This window comes from Somniosus microcephalus, chromosome 4, assembly GCF_052327205.1.
Source record: "Somniosus microcephalus isolate GS21.2 chromosome 4, FLI_Smic_1.0, whole genome shotgun sequence".
Classification (NCBI taxonomy): domain Eukaryota; kingdom Metazoa; phylum Chordata; class Chondrichthyes; order Squaliformes; family Somniosidae; genus Somniosus; species Somniosus microcephalus.
In genome coordinates, this window is record NC_140990.1 from 237,691,061 (window position 1) to 237,708,322 (window position 17,262).

General features: G+C 46.3%; 1 protein-coding gene across 1 annotated transcript in view; it reads left to right on the forward strand.

Annotated features, from left to right (window-relative positions):
• The window catches only part of pde1a (phosphodiesterase 1A, calmodulin-dependent), a 386,725-nt gene that overhangs the window by 337,805 nt on the left and 31,658 nt on the right, over window positions 1-17,262 (forward strand). The window contains exons 13-14 of the mRNA XM_085985945.1: window positions 3,039-3,226; window positions 11,626-11,952. Of these exons, the coding sequence (XP_085842071.1) occupies window positions 3,039-3,226; window positions 11,626-11,952 (515 nt within the window). The remainder of the gene's footprint in view (window positions 1-3,038; window positions 3,227-11,625; window positions 11,953-17,262) is intronic.

The window sequence follows — 17,262 nt, forward strand, 5'->3', positions numbered from 1 at the left end:
TCCGAACTGTGGCAACTCTGTTGGATGGAGTATCAATCAGGAAATAGTTGAGGCTTGTAATAAGGGAACATCTATAATTATGGGGGATTTTAACTATCATATTAATTGGACAAATCAAATTGGGCAGGGCTGCCTTGAGGATGAGTTCATTGAATGTATTAGGGATGGGTTTCTTGAGCAGTATGTAACTGAACCGACCAGGGGGCAAGCAACCTTAGATCTGGTCCTGTGTAACGAGACAGGATTAATTAAAAATGTCCTAGTAAAGGATCCCCTTGGAATGAGTGACCATAACATGGTTGAATTCCATATTCAATTAGAGGGTGAGAAGGTTGGATCTCAAACAAGCGTGCTAAGCTTGAATAAAGGAGACTATGAAGGTATGAGAGCGGAATTGAGTAGAGTGGATTGGGAAAATAGATTAAAGGGTAAGACGATACATGATCAGTGGTGTACGTTTAAGGAGTTATTTTACAACTTCCAAAAAATATATATTCCACTGAGAAGAAAAGGGTGTAAAAGAAAAGACAGCCATCCGTGGCTAAGTAAAGAAATTAAGGATAGTATTCGACTAAAAACAAGGGCATATAAGGTAGCCAAATCTAGTGGGAGGATAGAGGATTGGGAAAACTTTAAAAGACAGCAAAAAATAACAAAAAGATTGATTAAGAAAGGGAAGATAGATTATGAAAGTAAATTAGCAAAAAATTAGCAAAAAATATAAAAACAGATAGTAAGAGTTTTTATAGTTATATAAAAAGAAAAAGGGTGGCTAAAGTAAATGTTGGTCCCTTAGAGGATGAGACCGGGAAATTAATGGTGGGAAATATGGAGATGGCAAAAACACTGAATGAATATTTTACATCAGTCTTTACAGTAGAAGACACTAAGAATATCCCAACACTGGACAAACAGGGGGCTAAAGGAGGGGAGGAGCTAAACACGATCAAAATCACTACGGAAGTGGTACTCGGTAAAATAATGGGACTCAAGGCGGATAAATCACCTGGACCTGATGTCTTACATCCTAGGGTCTTGAGGGAAGTGGCGGTAGGGATTGTGGATGCATTGGTAATAATTTTCCAAAACTCCCTGGACTCGGCAATGGTCCCGGCAGACTGGAAAACTGCTAATGTAACACCCTTATTTAAAAAGGGCAGTAGACAGAAGGCTGGAAACTATAGACCGGTTAGCCTAACATCTGTGGTAGATAAAATTTTGGAGTCCATTATTAAGGAGACAGTAACAGGACATTTGGATAATCATAATTTAATAGGACAAAGTCAGCATGGTTTTATGAAGGGGAAGTCATGTTTGACAAATTTGCTGGAGTTCTTTGAGGAAGTAACAGATAGGGTGGATAAAGGGGAACCAGTGGACGTAGTGTATTTAGACTTCCAAAATGCATTTGACAAGGTGCCACACAAAAGATTATTGCTCAAGATAAAAAAATCACGGGATTGGGGGTAATATTCTGGCATGGATAGAGGATTGGCTATCTAACAGAAGGCAGAGAGTTGGGATAAATGGTTCATTCTCAGACTGGCAATCAGTAACTAGTGGTGTTCCGCAGGGGTCAGTGCTGGGTCCCCAACTCTTTACAATCTATATTAACGATTTGGAGGAGGGGACCGAGTGTAACATATCAAAGTTTGCAGATGATACTAAGATGGGGGGGAAAGTAGTGAGTGAGGAGGACATAAAAAACCTGCAAGGGGACATTGACAGGCTAAGTAAGTGGGCAGAGATTTGGCAGATGGAATACAATACTGGAAAGTGTGAGGTTATGCACTTTGGCAGGAAAAATCGTAGAGCAAGTTATTATCTTAATGGCAAGAAACTTGAAAGCACTGAAGTACAAAGGGATCTGGGGGTCCTGGTGCACGAAACTCAAAAGGTTAGTATGCAGGTGTAGCAAGTGATTAAGAAGGCCAATGGAATGTTGGCTTTCATTGCTAGGGGGATAGAATATAAAAATAGGGAGGTATTGCTTCAGTTGTACAAGGTATTGGTGAGACCGCACCTGGAATACTGCGTACAGTTTTGGTGTCCATACTTAAGAAAGGACATACTTGCTCTCGAGTCAGTACAAAGAAGGTTCACTCGGTTAATCCCGGGGATGAGGGGATGGACATATGAGGAGAGGTTGAGTAGATTGGGACTCTACTCATTGGAGGTCAGAAGAATGAGAGGCGATCTTATTGAAACATATAAGATTGTGAAGGGGTTGGATCGGGTGGATGCGGGGAGGATGTTCCCGATGATGGGTGAAACTAGAACTAGGGGGCATAGTCTTAGAATAAGGGGCTGCTCTTTCAAAACTGAGATGAGGAGGAACTACTTCACTCAGAGGGTGGTAGGTCCATGGAATATGCTGCCCCAAAAAACTGTAGAAGCTACATCATTACATAAATTTAAAACAGAAATAGACAGTTTCCTAGAAGTAAAGAGAATTAAGGGTTACGGGGAGCGGGCAGGAATTTGGACATGAGTCTAGGTTCGGATCGGACATGGCCCTGTGGGTAGCGGAGCGGGCCCAGGGGCCGTGTAGCCTGATCCTGCTCCTATTTCATGTGTCTAATTCTGTTAGATTCAGGAGATGGTTCTGTGATAGTGGATTGGCGGTTAGGATCAGATCAGCCATGATCGTATTGAATGGCGGAGCAGGCTCGAGGGGCCGATTGGCCTACTCCTGCTCCTATTTCTTATGTTGTTATGTTCTAACATGAAATACAGAGAGAGAAACTTTGTGAAAATGTTAAAGAGAATCAGAAAGCAAAAGAGAAAAGGAAAAATGAAATACTACAAATAGAAAAAAGTAATAAAGGCTAAAATAGAAGAAATAATAGAAACTAAATAAAAAGCTAGTAAGAAAAACAAACAAACAGAAATCAAGGGACCAAGAAAGTAAAACAGAAATGGGCATTGATGAGAAGTCATCCTTGTTAAATAATTAACTAAAGTTTAAAATATGATTCAGTGATATGCCACAAATTTTACCTCGGTAATTAACATGAATGATTTTTGTGTCGTTAAAGTCTTGCCAGTACTGGAGTGGAAGCCACTACAGATTCGACCAGAAGACACAGTGTGAGGAGTGTACCATCAGATGGAGGCTGTTCCACAGAGTATTCCGTGTCTACTGTGGACCTAAAATGCTTTAAGTTGAACTGGATGGACATCATTCAGCAAAACAAAGAGAAATGGAAAGAACTGGCAGTTCAAGGTGTGTGGGGGTGATTTTGTATCTAATCATTCTATCCATACAAACACGAACCTCTTAAAGTATCAGATGACTCCTCCAGCAGTTAGTACCCTTTAGAGTCGTATGAACATCCAGTAACCAAGATGCACCATAATCATCTGTGAAGCTGTCATAGTTACCTTTCTGTGTCAAAGAATATTCACTTTTTCAATTTATTTCCCTCACCTGAAGGGGCTGATTCTTGCTGGGGTAAAATTCCACAAGTATCAGCAGCCTTTCAGTACCTCATCTCAAGTGGTTATTGGGAGCAGCAGACTGTGAGCATGGAGGGCTTCACAACTAAGCCCAACTCTCCTCACCTGAGGTCCATGCAAAGCACTCACCAGCTGGGGTCACTTGGTAGTAATCAGAAGTGAGAATCCTGGCTGCTTTGCTCCAACACCAACCCAGAGATATTGGTGGTGAAATTAGTCTTTTGCAGTATTGCAAAACGGGCGATAGCGAATCGGCAGCTCTGTTTTACACCTGCCGGATCTTCCTTTTCATTGAAGTCAATAGAAAAGTCATTCGTTTTGCAATACCACACAAGACCAATTTCACCCCCATTGAGTCAATAATAACACCCAAATATCATCCCAGCTGAGACTAGCTAAGTGCACAGACCAGAGATCGAATTGGCAGTCTTTCTGGTCTGTACAATGCAGTACCACACAAGCTATCTACCCGCCAAGCCATTGGGAAACACTGAAGGAAGTTCTTAATATGGAAGTCAGCTTAAATGGATAACTGCAACCAAACACTATACAGCTTCTGCAAAAGCAAAATACTGTGGATGCTGGAAATCTGAAATAAAAACAGAAAATGCTGGAAATACTCAACCGATCAGGCAGCATCTGTAGAGAGAGAAACAGAGTTAACGTTTCAGGTCGATGGCCCTTCGTCAGAACTGGAAAAAGTTGGAGATATAACAGGTTTTTAAGCTAGTGTGGGGCAGGGAGAGGGGGGAGGAGAGGAAAGAACAAAAGGAAAGGTCTGTGAAAGGCTGGAAGGCAGAAGAGATTAAGGCCTAGAAATTCAGTAGCGCCCCGTTTGGTAGTCGCGGCCGCCTGCCGGAAATTCAGTTTGCGCGCCCCAGAGGGAAGCGCAGTGCTACTGGAGGCACCCCGCATCCCTCTTGGGGCGCTGCAACTGAAGATCGCTGTGCAACGTGCCGTAGCGCCACACGCTGCGGCATGACGCGCTGCGGTACTGCAGGCCTTCCTCCCCTTCTTAAAGGGGAGGGGCCTTGTGCAGCGCGATCGAGGATCGCGAGTGCCGGCAAAAGAGCCCGGCACCGAGGAGAAGTGCCGGGCTCTTGGAACGCAGTTGGCACTCCGCGGGGGGGTGGTGTTCAGGAGGCCGGGGACGGCAGCGCGGTGAGGTGCTGGCAGGCGGCCAGCAAAAAAAATGGCCGCCCCGCACCTCTTCTTTAATTAGCGCCTCTACCGCCGCAGGTAGGCCCCCCTGAACTGGTCGCAAATAGCGTCTGGAGTTAAAGCAGGGGGCGCAACTAAATATCGCGATCAGGGCGGTAGCGGGGCACTGCGCACACCGATGACGTCATCGGTGGCGGCGCAGCGCTAACGGCTAGCGCCACCATTAGCGTCCCACTAAATTTAGTGGGAGGCATGGCCAGTGGCTTCCAACCCACTTAGCGCCCTCTTAAGATGCTAACTGGTGGCGCAGCCCACTGAATTTCTAGGCCTAAGAGACAAAAGGGATGATGGTGCAAGGCAAAAGGAGATGGTAATGAGACAAGTTAAGAAACAAAAGATGAAGTGTAAATGGCAATGGCAGAATGATCGACAGCTGCCATGTGAGAGAGAGAAATAATGATGGGGCAGAGGTTATGGTCTGAAATTGCTGAACTTGATATTGAGTCCAGAAGGCTGTAAAGTGCCTAATCGAAAGATGAGGTGCTGCTCCTCAAGTTTACGTTGAGCTTCATTGGAACAGTGTAAGAGGCCGAGATCAGAATGGGAGTAGAGCGGAGAATTAAAGTGACAGGCGACCGGAAGCTCGGGGTCGCCCTTACTGACTGAACGGAGGTGCTCCGCAAAGCAGTCACCCAATCTGCGTTTGGTCTCCCCAATGTAGAGGAGACCACATCGTGAGCAGCGAATACAGTATACTAGATTGCGAGAAGTACAAGTAAATCGCTGTTTCACCGGGAAGGAGTGTTTGGGGCCCTGGACAGTGGGAAGGGAGGAGGTAAAAGGGCAGGTGTTGCATCTCCTGCGCTTGCACGTGAAGGTGCCGGGCGAAGGGGAAAGGGTGTTAGGGGTGATAGAGGAGTGGACCAGGTTGTCGCGGAGGGAGTGGTCCCTTTGGAATGCTGAAAGGGGAGGTGAGGGGAAGATGTGTTTGGTGGTGGGATCACTTTGGAGGTAGCGGAAATGGCGGAGGATGATCCGTTGAATGTGGAGGCTGGTGGAGTGGAAGGCGAGGACAAGGGGAACTCTATCGTGGTTCCGGGAGGGAGGAGAAGGGGTGAGGGCAGAAGTGCGGGAAATAGAACGGACACGATCAAGGGCCGTGTCAACCACGGTAGAGGGGAATCCTCAGTTGAGAAAAAAGGAAGACATGTCGGAAGCACTAGTATGGAAGGTGGCATCGTCAGAGCAGATGCGGCGGAGACGGAGAAACTGGGAGAATGGAATAGAGTCCTTACAGGAAGCGGGGTGGGAGGAAGTGTAGTCCAGGTAGCTGTGGGAGTCAGTGGGCTTGTAGTGAATGTTTGTCAATAGCCTATCCCCAGAGATGGAGACGGAGAAGTCGAGGAAGGGAAGGGAAGAGTCAGAGATGAACCATGTGAAGGTGAGGGAAGGGTAGAAATTGGAAGCAAAGTGAATGAAATGTTTTAGTTCAGGGCTTTACAGCTTCTTCTGACTGCAGACTGCCTTCATTGGATAACTTAATAGTTTGTTAATCATTAAAAACACATCACAAGGACTCACTGGAAGTGGGTCTGGCTGCAAAGCAAAAATGTGCTCAGCGCTTCGGGTGCAGAGCATTTTGAGAGCACTGCTGTAAAATATTTTATTTTTGTGGAGTTTAAATTTAATACTTTATTAAATCCCGATATGTAGGTTGATTTTAATTTCCTTGACCCTGCTTTGTATGATCTCACTGGAGAGTGAGTAGTTTATTAATGAGGCATCAAGACTATTGCTTAATTTTCCTGGAATAGCACCTAAATCATGTGCTTTGGTGATGTGATGACGTAAGTAAGATTATTATTTAACCAGGTGATGCTGAGTCTCAGACAATTAGTGACTGTGTAAAATTTGCCAACAGGATGGGATAGATTTTAACTATTGAGCTGCCAACCATCAGAGTGCACCAGTCGGTCACAGGAGGCCCCGTCCATTTTGAGGGATGGGCCCCACTAACAAATATGTAACGGGCGCCAAAAGGGTGCTCTGATGCGGCTCTGTACCGGCGTAATATCTGGTGGCCCAGAGGCCAACCCGGCTTGGAGAGCTGCCCACATTATTCTTGTGAAACCCGGGGGAGAAACCCTGTCCCTCAAAATAATTTCAACACTTACATTTTCTGGCCTCTTCTGATGTTCCACCATGTTTTATTGTACGGAGGTAGGTTTTAAGGAGTGTCTTAAAGGAGGAGAGAGAAGTAGTGAGTCAAAGAGGTTTAGGGAGGAAATTCCAGAGCTTTGGGCCTAGTCATCTGAAAGCACCAATGGTGTAGCGATGAAAATTGGGGATGAGCAAGAGGCCAGAATTTGTACTTGGAGCTGCCAAGTCGTAATGCGCTGCTTTCATCCAAAATATTATAATCGCTGGGGACATATCTAACAACAGACAGCAGCAATTTTTTGTTGGGTATGTTTTGAACTTCTAACAACCATAAGGAACAGCCGTGCTTCACTGTTCTCATAGAATCACTTAAAGAATGAAGATCTGAGGTAAAGATGCATCTAAAGTCTGCGGGTTTATAGCGACTCCCTTGGAAATGGCATTTTAAGTCTCAGGCTATGTAATTATCATTTGGTTTAGAAGTGGCAAAATGTTATCACTAAGATACCTGGTTTTATGCAATTGCTGGATATTGTGTTACTCTGGAATTAGATGGCATTTTGAGATTAGTTGCGAGATTTGTTTTAAAAAGAATCCGAAATCAGATTACATGACAAACTATGGAATCCTTGTAAACACGATAGTGGCTGTGACTATCTCAAGATTTAGTAGAACCCCTCTTAGTCAACTACCAGTTGGATTAGTCAAAAGTTCTCAACTCAGTGAGGTGGTTGACTTAGAGGCACTTGATCCTAACAGAAAGTCATCCTTCCATCTCCTGACTTTATTACATGCTCTTGTGCTAATTTAAAAATCAGATACAACCCAGCAGGATAAAAAAAAACAGAACATATTTAAAGTCAGCAGTACAAGTCAGGACTGGATTTGACAGTTGATAGGAAGAGTTGCTAATGTCACAGTGCAGAAGAGTTGAGCAGAGCACAGACATTTCACTAATTTGGCAATAAATCTTACTGAGAGGTTATGGGATGGCTTGAATGGGAAATTGAAAACTCTCACATTGGTGCAGTAGGGTGCATCTGAGGTTGGGTCACAAGTATAATGATAAGGCACAGTAAAGGGAGCTTTAGGATGCATCTACCATGTACTGTACTTGACTCGAAAATGCTTGATGGGGCAAATGTGGAGAATGCTTTATTCTGCATCTAACTGGTGCTATATCTGACCTGTGCATGATTGGTGCTGACACTTGGGCTGCGATTTCCCCTACCTTGGCAGGTCCGTGGCTGGCGACGCAGTGGCGGGTCCCGACCCCGCTGCTGGCTCCAGCCCGCTGTGTAGAATGATTTTACGTTGATTGGGCTTGTTAAGCCCGCCCAGTACGTTTGCTGGCCAATTGAAGGAAGTGGGTCTGATGACGTCATTTGATGATGCGTCATCAGCAAGTTTCCTTAAAGGGACCATGCGAAAATTTAGTTTGACAGTTGTGCTGTCAGTGTTCTACAGTATTGAGGTGCTGCAAACACTGACAAGCACTGCAATGAGGTGCACGGCTGCACCCAGGATCTCCCATGACTCCCTCCATATGCTTATAGAGAGAGTCACAGCACGCACGGAGGCTCTCTTCCCTTCCAATGGGTGGAAGAGACCTCACTAGGAGACCAACGCAGCCTGGTTGCACATTGCACAGGAGGATACAAGCAGGGATGCCATCAGGAGGACCAGGCTGCAGTGGCGCAAACCTTTCAATGATCTCAGTAGATCACAAAATGTTACTACAAAGCCACACTCAACCTCATCCTGCTGTGCCACTCATCACGTCCCCATCACTTTGCCTTCCCTACCCTATTCCTGCACATCTTTACTCACACCAACTTAACTTGCACCTCCACCCATCCCTCTCTATCTATATTATCACATCCCCACCTCACTAGCCACCTCTCACACTCACCCTCATCCAAGTGCAATCATACCAACTAACAACACACAACACTTGGGTGTTTTATCCAAAGTTCATGTGAAGTTTCTGTTAATGTGGTGTCAAACATTGAAACCTTTATTTTCAACACTTTGCATTCTTGGACTGATCTGTGTGCACCTTTGGAAGTGGCTTAGTGAGTTGCAATGAATGGTGAGACATAATGGTACCCCCCGCAATGGTGATGAATGTGAAAGGAATGGCTTGGCCATTGTAGGGATGCTTTATGGTTTTGGTGTGGGGTGGTGCCAACCTGGCGCATCATGTGGCAGCCAGGGTGTACAGCGTCAAGTGAAGTAAATCTGGCCATGGTGAGACCATCCTTGGCATCGGGCAGCAATGTGGTCAGGTGCTGATGCCCTGTGTCCTGTGCAGCATCAGTTGATTGCGGAGTAGGTTGGTGTTATTGTTGGTGCTGCTGGTGCGCCTGGTGCTGCTGGTGTTGGGGCTGATCAGGGTGGGATTCTGAGGACCAAGGTGAGATAGTTTCTAGGGCGCTGATGTTATAGATGGCAAGTGAACTTGAGATGACAGAAGCGATCTGTCAGTGGTGATAGAGGTTGTTCCAATGAGGTGATACTGGATAGAGACTCTGCCCCAAACACTTGCAACCTGCATAAAGCTCAATTTGTCTTCCAAATGCAGTAAGCAACAGCTTCTGAGTTTGGAAAGTGAACAGCTGTGAGATGGGAGCTTTTATAGCACATTTGCAGCTGTCTAGTAATGAGATGATTCCATGGTCATACAATTCCCGACCTCTTTACCTGATGTGAACCCCGAGCAGCGTGGACCCCGTGGGCGACCTCGTAAAATGTAAAGGTGAGCTCAAAATACTTTTTAATGGGCTGTTAACAAGATCATAATGACCTGAATTGCCTCCCCCGCCGCTGCGTGTCGGGTCTGTTCAGCCCTGACGGACCCGACATCTGGGAAAGTCGTGTGGTGGTGGGTTGACAGCGGGGTCCCGACCCACTATCAAAAAACTTTTTTTTTCCCACCCGACCCACCACCTGTGCCTCCTGACAATTGATTTGGAGAGGTGAATAGTAGAATTTGGGACTACAGAAATGGTTAACTTAGTGAGGTGATCGACTTCATGAGTGGTCATATTAGTGGGACATTATTCCAATTGATGCTATTTGTTTATCATCAGAACTTTGAAAAAGTGGTTGATTTAGCAGGCTAAGTAGGGTTAGAGGCTGTTTGACAAACATAATTCCACTATAATTAACTACAGGAGCAAACCTAGTCAGCAGGCAGGCCTTACCAGCAGTTAATATGAATAAGGCTATTGCCTAATTTTAGATGTATTATTATTATTTGATATTAATTTTCAATGAGAGGTCTTTTTTGAGGAGGTTTTTGATCCATAAAAATCAACTCATTTATATCTGTATAATTTAAGTTACTTTATATTTTCAAGCATTAAAGCAAAAGATCTGAAAGTCAGCTCCCTTTAAGAGCTAGGAAGGTTAGCCAGTGAAATCCTGAGTCCTATAGATCAGGACGGTCCCACGCTTTAGCAGTTCAATTAGCAGATCTCAGCCAAGGCTGCAATAACACTAATGAGGAAAAACTGGCCAGGAATCTTACTCCTGTTTGATATCCAATGACCCCTGCTTGAAATGCTAATGCATGAACATTGGGTGAGGACAGGATTGAACTCGGCTATGATGCCCTCAATGACAGTTAAGACTCATTCATGGCTAATGGCCAATTGAGCGAGATACTGGAGGATAACCAGCATCCTTGAAGTTATGTCCTAGCAAGGAGTCAACACTTTTGATAGACAGAGAGAAAGAAAGGTTGTAGCGTAAGCTAAATGTTAAAGGGAAGTACAATTGATTTTGCATGTTGTTTTAGTGTCTGGCAAAAGGATATAAAGAAGCAAGAAAATGGAAAGGTGGGAGAGAAAGAGGAAGAAAGGGAAATAATCAGAAACAACAGTAAGAAAGTATCCAATATCAAGCAGACAAAATATTGTATTCTAAGGGGGAGAAATTTGGTGGGCTGCGCCACCAGTTAGCGCCTAAAGAGGGCACTCAGTGGCTTTAGCGCCACTGGCCACGCCTCCCGCGATATTTAGCTGGGGCGCTAATGGCGGCGTTAGCCTGTTGCGCTGCACCGCCACCGATGACGTCATCAGTGTGCGCAGCACCCCGCCACCGCCCCGATCGCGATATTTGGCAGCGACCGCCTCTGTAGCGCCGCTCACTAATCGCGCCCGGTTCACGGGGCCTACCTGTGGCGGCAGTGGTGCAAATTAAGGTGGAGGTGCAGGGCGGACGTTTTTTTCGGCGGCCGCCTGCCAGCACCTCCGTCCCCGGCCTCCTGTTCTCCCCCCGCGGCATTGCCGGCTGTTTTCCGAGAGCCCGGCACTTCTCCTTGGTGCCGGGCTCTTTTGCCGGCACTCGCGATTTCCGATCGCGCTGGTGCAGGCCCCTCCCCCTTAAGAATGGGAGGAGGGCCTGCAGTACCGCAGCGCGCCGTGCCGTAGCATGTGGCGCTGCGGCACGTTGCACTGCGATATTCAGTTTCAGCACCCTAAGAGGGACGCGGAGTGCCTCGAGCTTCGCCCCGTGTCCCTCTTGGGGCGCTCAAGCTGAATTTCCGGCGATCGCTGCTGCTCCGATCGCAGCGCAAAATCTGGCGCCCAGGCGAGCTTGGCGCCCCGTTTGCGGCTCCACCCAACTTCTCCCCCTAAGTGTTTTGTCTAAAAGAAGTTAACAGATTTGTTTGTTTAAGATAGAGCTAGGAGTTCCTGTAAACTTGGGATCGAATTTTGCTTTGATCCTAAACAAATTAACTCATTAGGTATAAAATTAGTTTAACTTTTACTTTCTTAATGAACTATTATGATAAATATTCTCTCTTTCCCTCTTTAAAAACCTTTTTGCAAGATACAGAAGAGAAAACAAGGCAAGATACAGAACAAAATGACAACAATGACCAGCACACCTTCAGCAAGAACAATGGGGATAGCGTTGAGAAGCCAAACCTGATAACAGCAGATGATAACACTAATGAAAGACATGATGAACAGTCCTTGGAAATAAACACTTCTCCACCTAAGGCACCTGTCAGCCAGCCTTCCCAGTTTTCAACAGGCCGACCAGCTGCCAGTAGTCCTACTCTGCAAAAACATCTTAACACCGTCAGCTGTGATTCCACTATTTGGGAAAATGATTCTAACCGAGCAGGGACTCTGATGCAACACAGACCGCCATGGAATGGTAACTCCCATTCACTGATTAGGTAGTCATACTTTAGGAAAAGTACACCAATTATCATTCAGGGGAGAGTTAGACATGGCTGCTTTTTCAATGACGGGGAGCAATATCTTCTGATTGGTTCCTGATGGCCTCAGTTAGGCACAAAGCCAGAGGTACAAGAAGAGTTTAACATAAGGATGTTTAAATCCATGACACAATTACATATTTACTCATTTTTCCCTGCTTGCGTCAAATAGTGCATTACTATGTACGGAGTAGGCAACAATTCCCAGAAGTAACATGATATGAGAGATGGTTTCATTCATGCATTACCGAGTATTTCAACACAGAAAACAAATAGAGGTGTAGGTTTCTGGGAATAGCTGTGGTAATATTGATATGTTATTTGCTATTTGTCAGTAAGATTGTGGCAGCACCATGACAAACAATTTCCCACAACATTGTCGAGGGCCATAAGTAATGCGCTTGTGTGATTTGACAATTTATGTGTACTTCCTCCAATTTAGTATGCTGTATTTATGCTCACATTGGATATATCAAAATCAAACTGGGTGACTGCTTGGCTGAATTTCTCCATTCTGTCTGCAAGTGTGATGCTGACCGCCTTGTGATTCACCACTTTAACTGCCCAACCTATTCCTATTCTCACCTTTCCATCATTGGCCTCCTACACTGTTCCAACCAACTTCAAAAGAGATTTCAAGAACAGTATCATGCTGTTCTCCTCGACTCTCTGAATCTGGTCTGAACGGTGACTTTAGACCTTAGCTATTTTCTCCTTTCTTGCCTGCTACTCCCATTCATCATCCACTTCTTTCCCCTTTCTTATGGAGGTGTGTGTGTCCAGGCCAGTTTTGGGTGTGTGGATAGTGGTATGAGTTAGAAATTCACCCAGTGCTCCGGAAATGAGGCCTAGGCTATTTTAACTCCTGGGTCCCATTTAAATCTCACCGGCCAACTTCCCGGCCATCCACTGACACCAGGTAGGGGTCAGGATCAGTTACTGCCGATGTCCCGTGGGGGGCTCGCGATTGGGAAGGATGAGACGAGTCTATGGCAGGGGAAGCCTGCGCTATCCTTGTAGAGCCTGAAGGAGCAGTCCAGCTTTTCCTGGCCCTGCAAGGAAAGTGAAAAGCCTTACTTGTTTGGGCCTTTTCTGGCCCTGGATCCTCATTCCCACTGTCATTACCTGGTGGGTAAGTCACTGTGGCTCCCCACTCAGGCTGCTGAGTTAAAATTGCAGTTAGGTCCCAATAATGTCATCAGCACCCATGTAAAAAAAGGACCCTGCCGGCTTTGGGTGGGTGTCCTTGCTGCCTGGTCAGTTGACCAGGTTAACATTGTGAACAGTCAACTCCCGGCAGTTTCAGGGTGATTATAATTGGCCACCCACCAGGCAGGTAGGAGTAAAATTGCCTCGTGTGTGTGTATAACCTACCATGCCTTTCACTGCTTTTTGCAGCTATTTTCAAGCCTTTTATTCTTTTAATACATTTTCACTTCCTCAATGAGTTGATCGTTGTATATCAAAAAAAAGTAAGGACTTGCATTTATATAGTACCATTCACAACCTCAAGAAGTCTGAAAATACTTTGCATCCGGTGAAGTACTTTTTTTTTTAGTGTAGTCACTGTTATAATTTAGGAAATGTGGCAGCCTATTGGGCACAACAAGCGCCCATAAACAGCAATGATATAAATGACCAAATCATCTGTTTTAGGGATTGGATGAGAGATAAACATTGGCCAGCACACATGGGGAACTCCCCTGCTCTTCTTTGAATCATGCCATGGGATATTTAACATCCACCTGAGAGGGCAGATAGGGCCTTGGTTTAATGTCTCATCCGAAAGGAGAGACTTCGGACAGTGCAGCACTCCCTCAGTACTGCACTGAAGTGTCAGCTTGGATAATATAGTCAAGTCTCTGGAGTGGGGCTTGAACCCACAACCTTCTGATTCAGAGGCGAGTGTGCAATTTTTTCATCTATTTCCAGCTTTTTAAAAAGCCTATTTGCAACCTCCCTCTCTGTGACAGAAGCCAGTGGACATGACTCTTGACTTTCACCTGTTTTTGCCTTGTAAAGGAGCTTGCTCATCTTCCATTTTCCAGTGTTTTTTTCGGATACTGACGGACTTACTGTGCATTTCCAGCATTTTAGAGTCATAGACCTAGAAATTGGGTTGAGGCGCCAAGTTCGCCTGAGCGCTGATTTTTGTGCAGCGTTCGGAGCATTAACAAACGTCAGAAATTTAGTTTCAGCGCCCCTAGAGGGAGACAGGGCGAGGCTCGAGGCGCTCCGCGTCCCTCTTAGGACGCTGAAACTGAATATCGCAGCGCAACGTGCCGCAGCGCCACACGCTGCGGCACAGCACGCTGCGGTACTGCAGGCCTTCCTCCCATTGTTAAGGGGGAGGGGCCTGCAACAGCGCGATCCCCGATCGCGAGTGCCGGCAAAAGAGCCCGGCACCGAGGAGAAGTGCCGGGCTCTCGGGAAACAGCCGGCAATGCCGCAGGGGGTGGTCAGGAGGCCGGGAACGGACGTGCTGGCAGGCGGCCGCCGAAAAAGGCGGCCGCCCCACACCTCCACCTTAACTTGCACCAATGCCGGCACAGCAAGGCCCCGTGAACCAGGCGCGGGTAGCGAACGGCGCTTCAGCGGCGTTCGCTACCAAATATCGTGATCGGGGTGCTAATGGGGCGCTGCGCACACCGATGACATCATCGGTGGCGGCACAGCGCAACAGGCTAACGCCACCATTAGCGCCCCCGCTGAATATCGCGGGAGGCGCGGCCAGTGGCGCTACAGCCACTGACTGCCCTCTTTAGGCGCTAATAGGTGGCACTACATACCCAATTTCTCCCCCATAGAGTTATACAGCACAGAAAGAGGCCCTTCGGCCCATCGTGTCTGCGCCGGCCATCAAGCCCTATCTATTCTAATCCCATTTTCCAGCACTTGGTCCGTAGCCTTGTATGCTCTGACATTTCAAGTGCTCATCTAAATGCTTCTTGAATGTTATGAGGGTTCCTGCCTCCACCACCCTTTCAGGCAGTGAGTTCCAGATTCCAACCACCCTCTGGGTGAAAAAGTTGTTCTTCAAATCCCCTCTAAACCTCCTGCCCCTTACCTTGAAACTATGCCTCCTGGTTATTGACCCCTCTACTAAGGGGAAAAGTTCCTTTCTATCTACCCTATCTATGCCCTTCATAATTTTGTACACCTCAATCAGGTCCCCCCTCAGCCTTCTCTGCTCTAAGGATAACAACCCCAGCCTGTCCAGTCTCTCTTCATAGCTGAAACGCTCCAGCTCAGGTAACATCCTGGTGAATTTCCTCTGCACCCTCTCTAATGAAATCACATCCTTCCTATAGTTTGGCGACCAGAACTGCACACAGTATTCCAGCTGTGGCCTAACTAGCGTTTTGTACAGCTCCATCATAACCTTCCTGCTCTTATACTCTATGCCTCGGCTAACGAAGGCAAGTATCCCATATGCCTTCTTAACCACCTTATCTACCTGTCTTGCTGCCTTCAGGGACCTATGTACACCCACACCAAGGTCCCTCTGATCCTCTGTCCTTCCAAGGATCCTACCATTCATTGTGTATTCCCTTGCCTTGTTAGTCCTCCCAAAATGCATCACCTCACACTTTTCAAGGTTAAATTCCATTTGCCACTGTTCTGTCCATCTGATCAACCTGTCTATATCGTCCTGTAGCCTGAGGCTTCCCTCCTCGCTATTTACCACTCCACCAATTTCCGTGTCATCTGTGAACTTACTGATCATACCTCCTACATTCATATCTAAATCATTAATGTACACTATAAACAGCAAGGGGCCCAGCATCGATCCCTGCAGTACACCACTGGACACAGGCTTCCAGTCACAAAAACAACCTTCGACCATCACCCCCTGCCTCCTGTCACTAAGCCAATTTTGGATCCAATGTGCCAAATTGCCCTGGATCCCATGGGCTCTTACCTTCTTGACTAGTCTCCCATGCGGGACTTTGTCAAAAGCCTTACTGAGGTCCATGTAGACTACATCAACTGCACTACCCTCATCCACACACCTAGTCACCCCCTCGAAAAATTCAATCAAATTGGTTAGACATGATCTCCCCCTGACAAAGCCATGCTGACTATCCTTGATTAATCCTTGTCTCCCCAAGTGGTGACTAATTCTGTCCCTCAGAATTTTTTCCAATAATTTCCCTATCACTGATGTTAGGCTCACTGCCCTGTAATTCCCTGGTTTATCCCTACTACCCTTCTTGAATAATGGTACTACGTTAGCTGTCCTCCAGTCCTCTGGCACCTCCCCTGTGACCAAAGCGGTTCTGAAAATTTGCGTCAGAGCCCCTGCAATCTCCTCCCTTGCTTCACACAGCAGCCTGGGATACATCTCATCTGGGCCTGGGAATTTATCCACTTTTAAGCCCACTAAAACCACTAGTACCTCCTCCCTCTCAATACTAATTTGTTCAAGTATATCACAATCCCCCTGCCTGATTTCTATGCCTACATCGTCCTTCTCCATAGTGAACACAGATGCAAAATATTCATTTAAAACCTCATCTATATCTTCCGGCTCTACACACAAATGGCCACTTTGGTCCCTAATGGGCCCTACTCTTTCCCTCGTTATCCTCTTGCCCTTACTTATACTTATAAAAGACCTTGGGATTTTCCTTTATTTTGCCCGCCAGTGTTTTTTCATGCCCCCTCTTCGTTCTCCTAATTTCTTTTTTAAGTATCCCCCTGCACTTTCTATACTCCTCTAGGGCTTCCACTGTTTTTAGTCCTTTGTATCTGCCAATAGCCTCCCTTTTTTTCCTAATCTGTTCCTGTATATCCCTTGACATCCAGGGGTCCCTGGACTTGTTGGTCCCACCCTTGACCTTTACGGGAACATGTTGGCGCTGCACTCTCTATTTCCTTTCTGAATGACTCCCACCGCTCTGATGTGGATTTTCCTACAAGTAGCTGATCCCAGTCCACTTTGGCCAGATCCTGCCTTATCATATTAAAATCAGCCTTCCCTCAATTTAGAACCTTTATTTCTGGTCCATCTCTGTCCTTTTCCATGACTACCTTAAATTTCACCGAATTATAGTCACTGTCACCTCCTACTGACGCTTCTACCACTTGCCCAGCTACATTCCCTAGAATTAGTTCCAGTACCGCCCCCTCTCTTGTAGGACTTTCTACAAGCTGGCTTAAAAAGCTCTCCTGGATGCACTTTAAGAATTCCGCACCCTCTAAGCCTTTCACACTCTGACTATCCCAGTTAATATTGGGGAAGT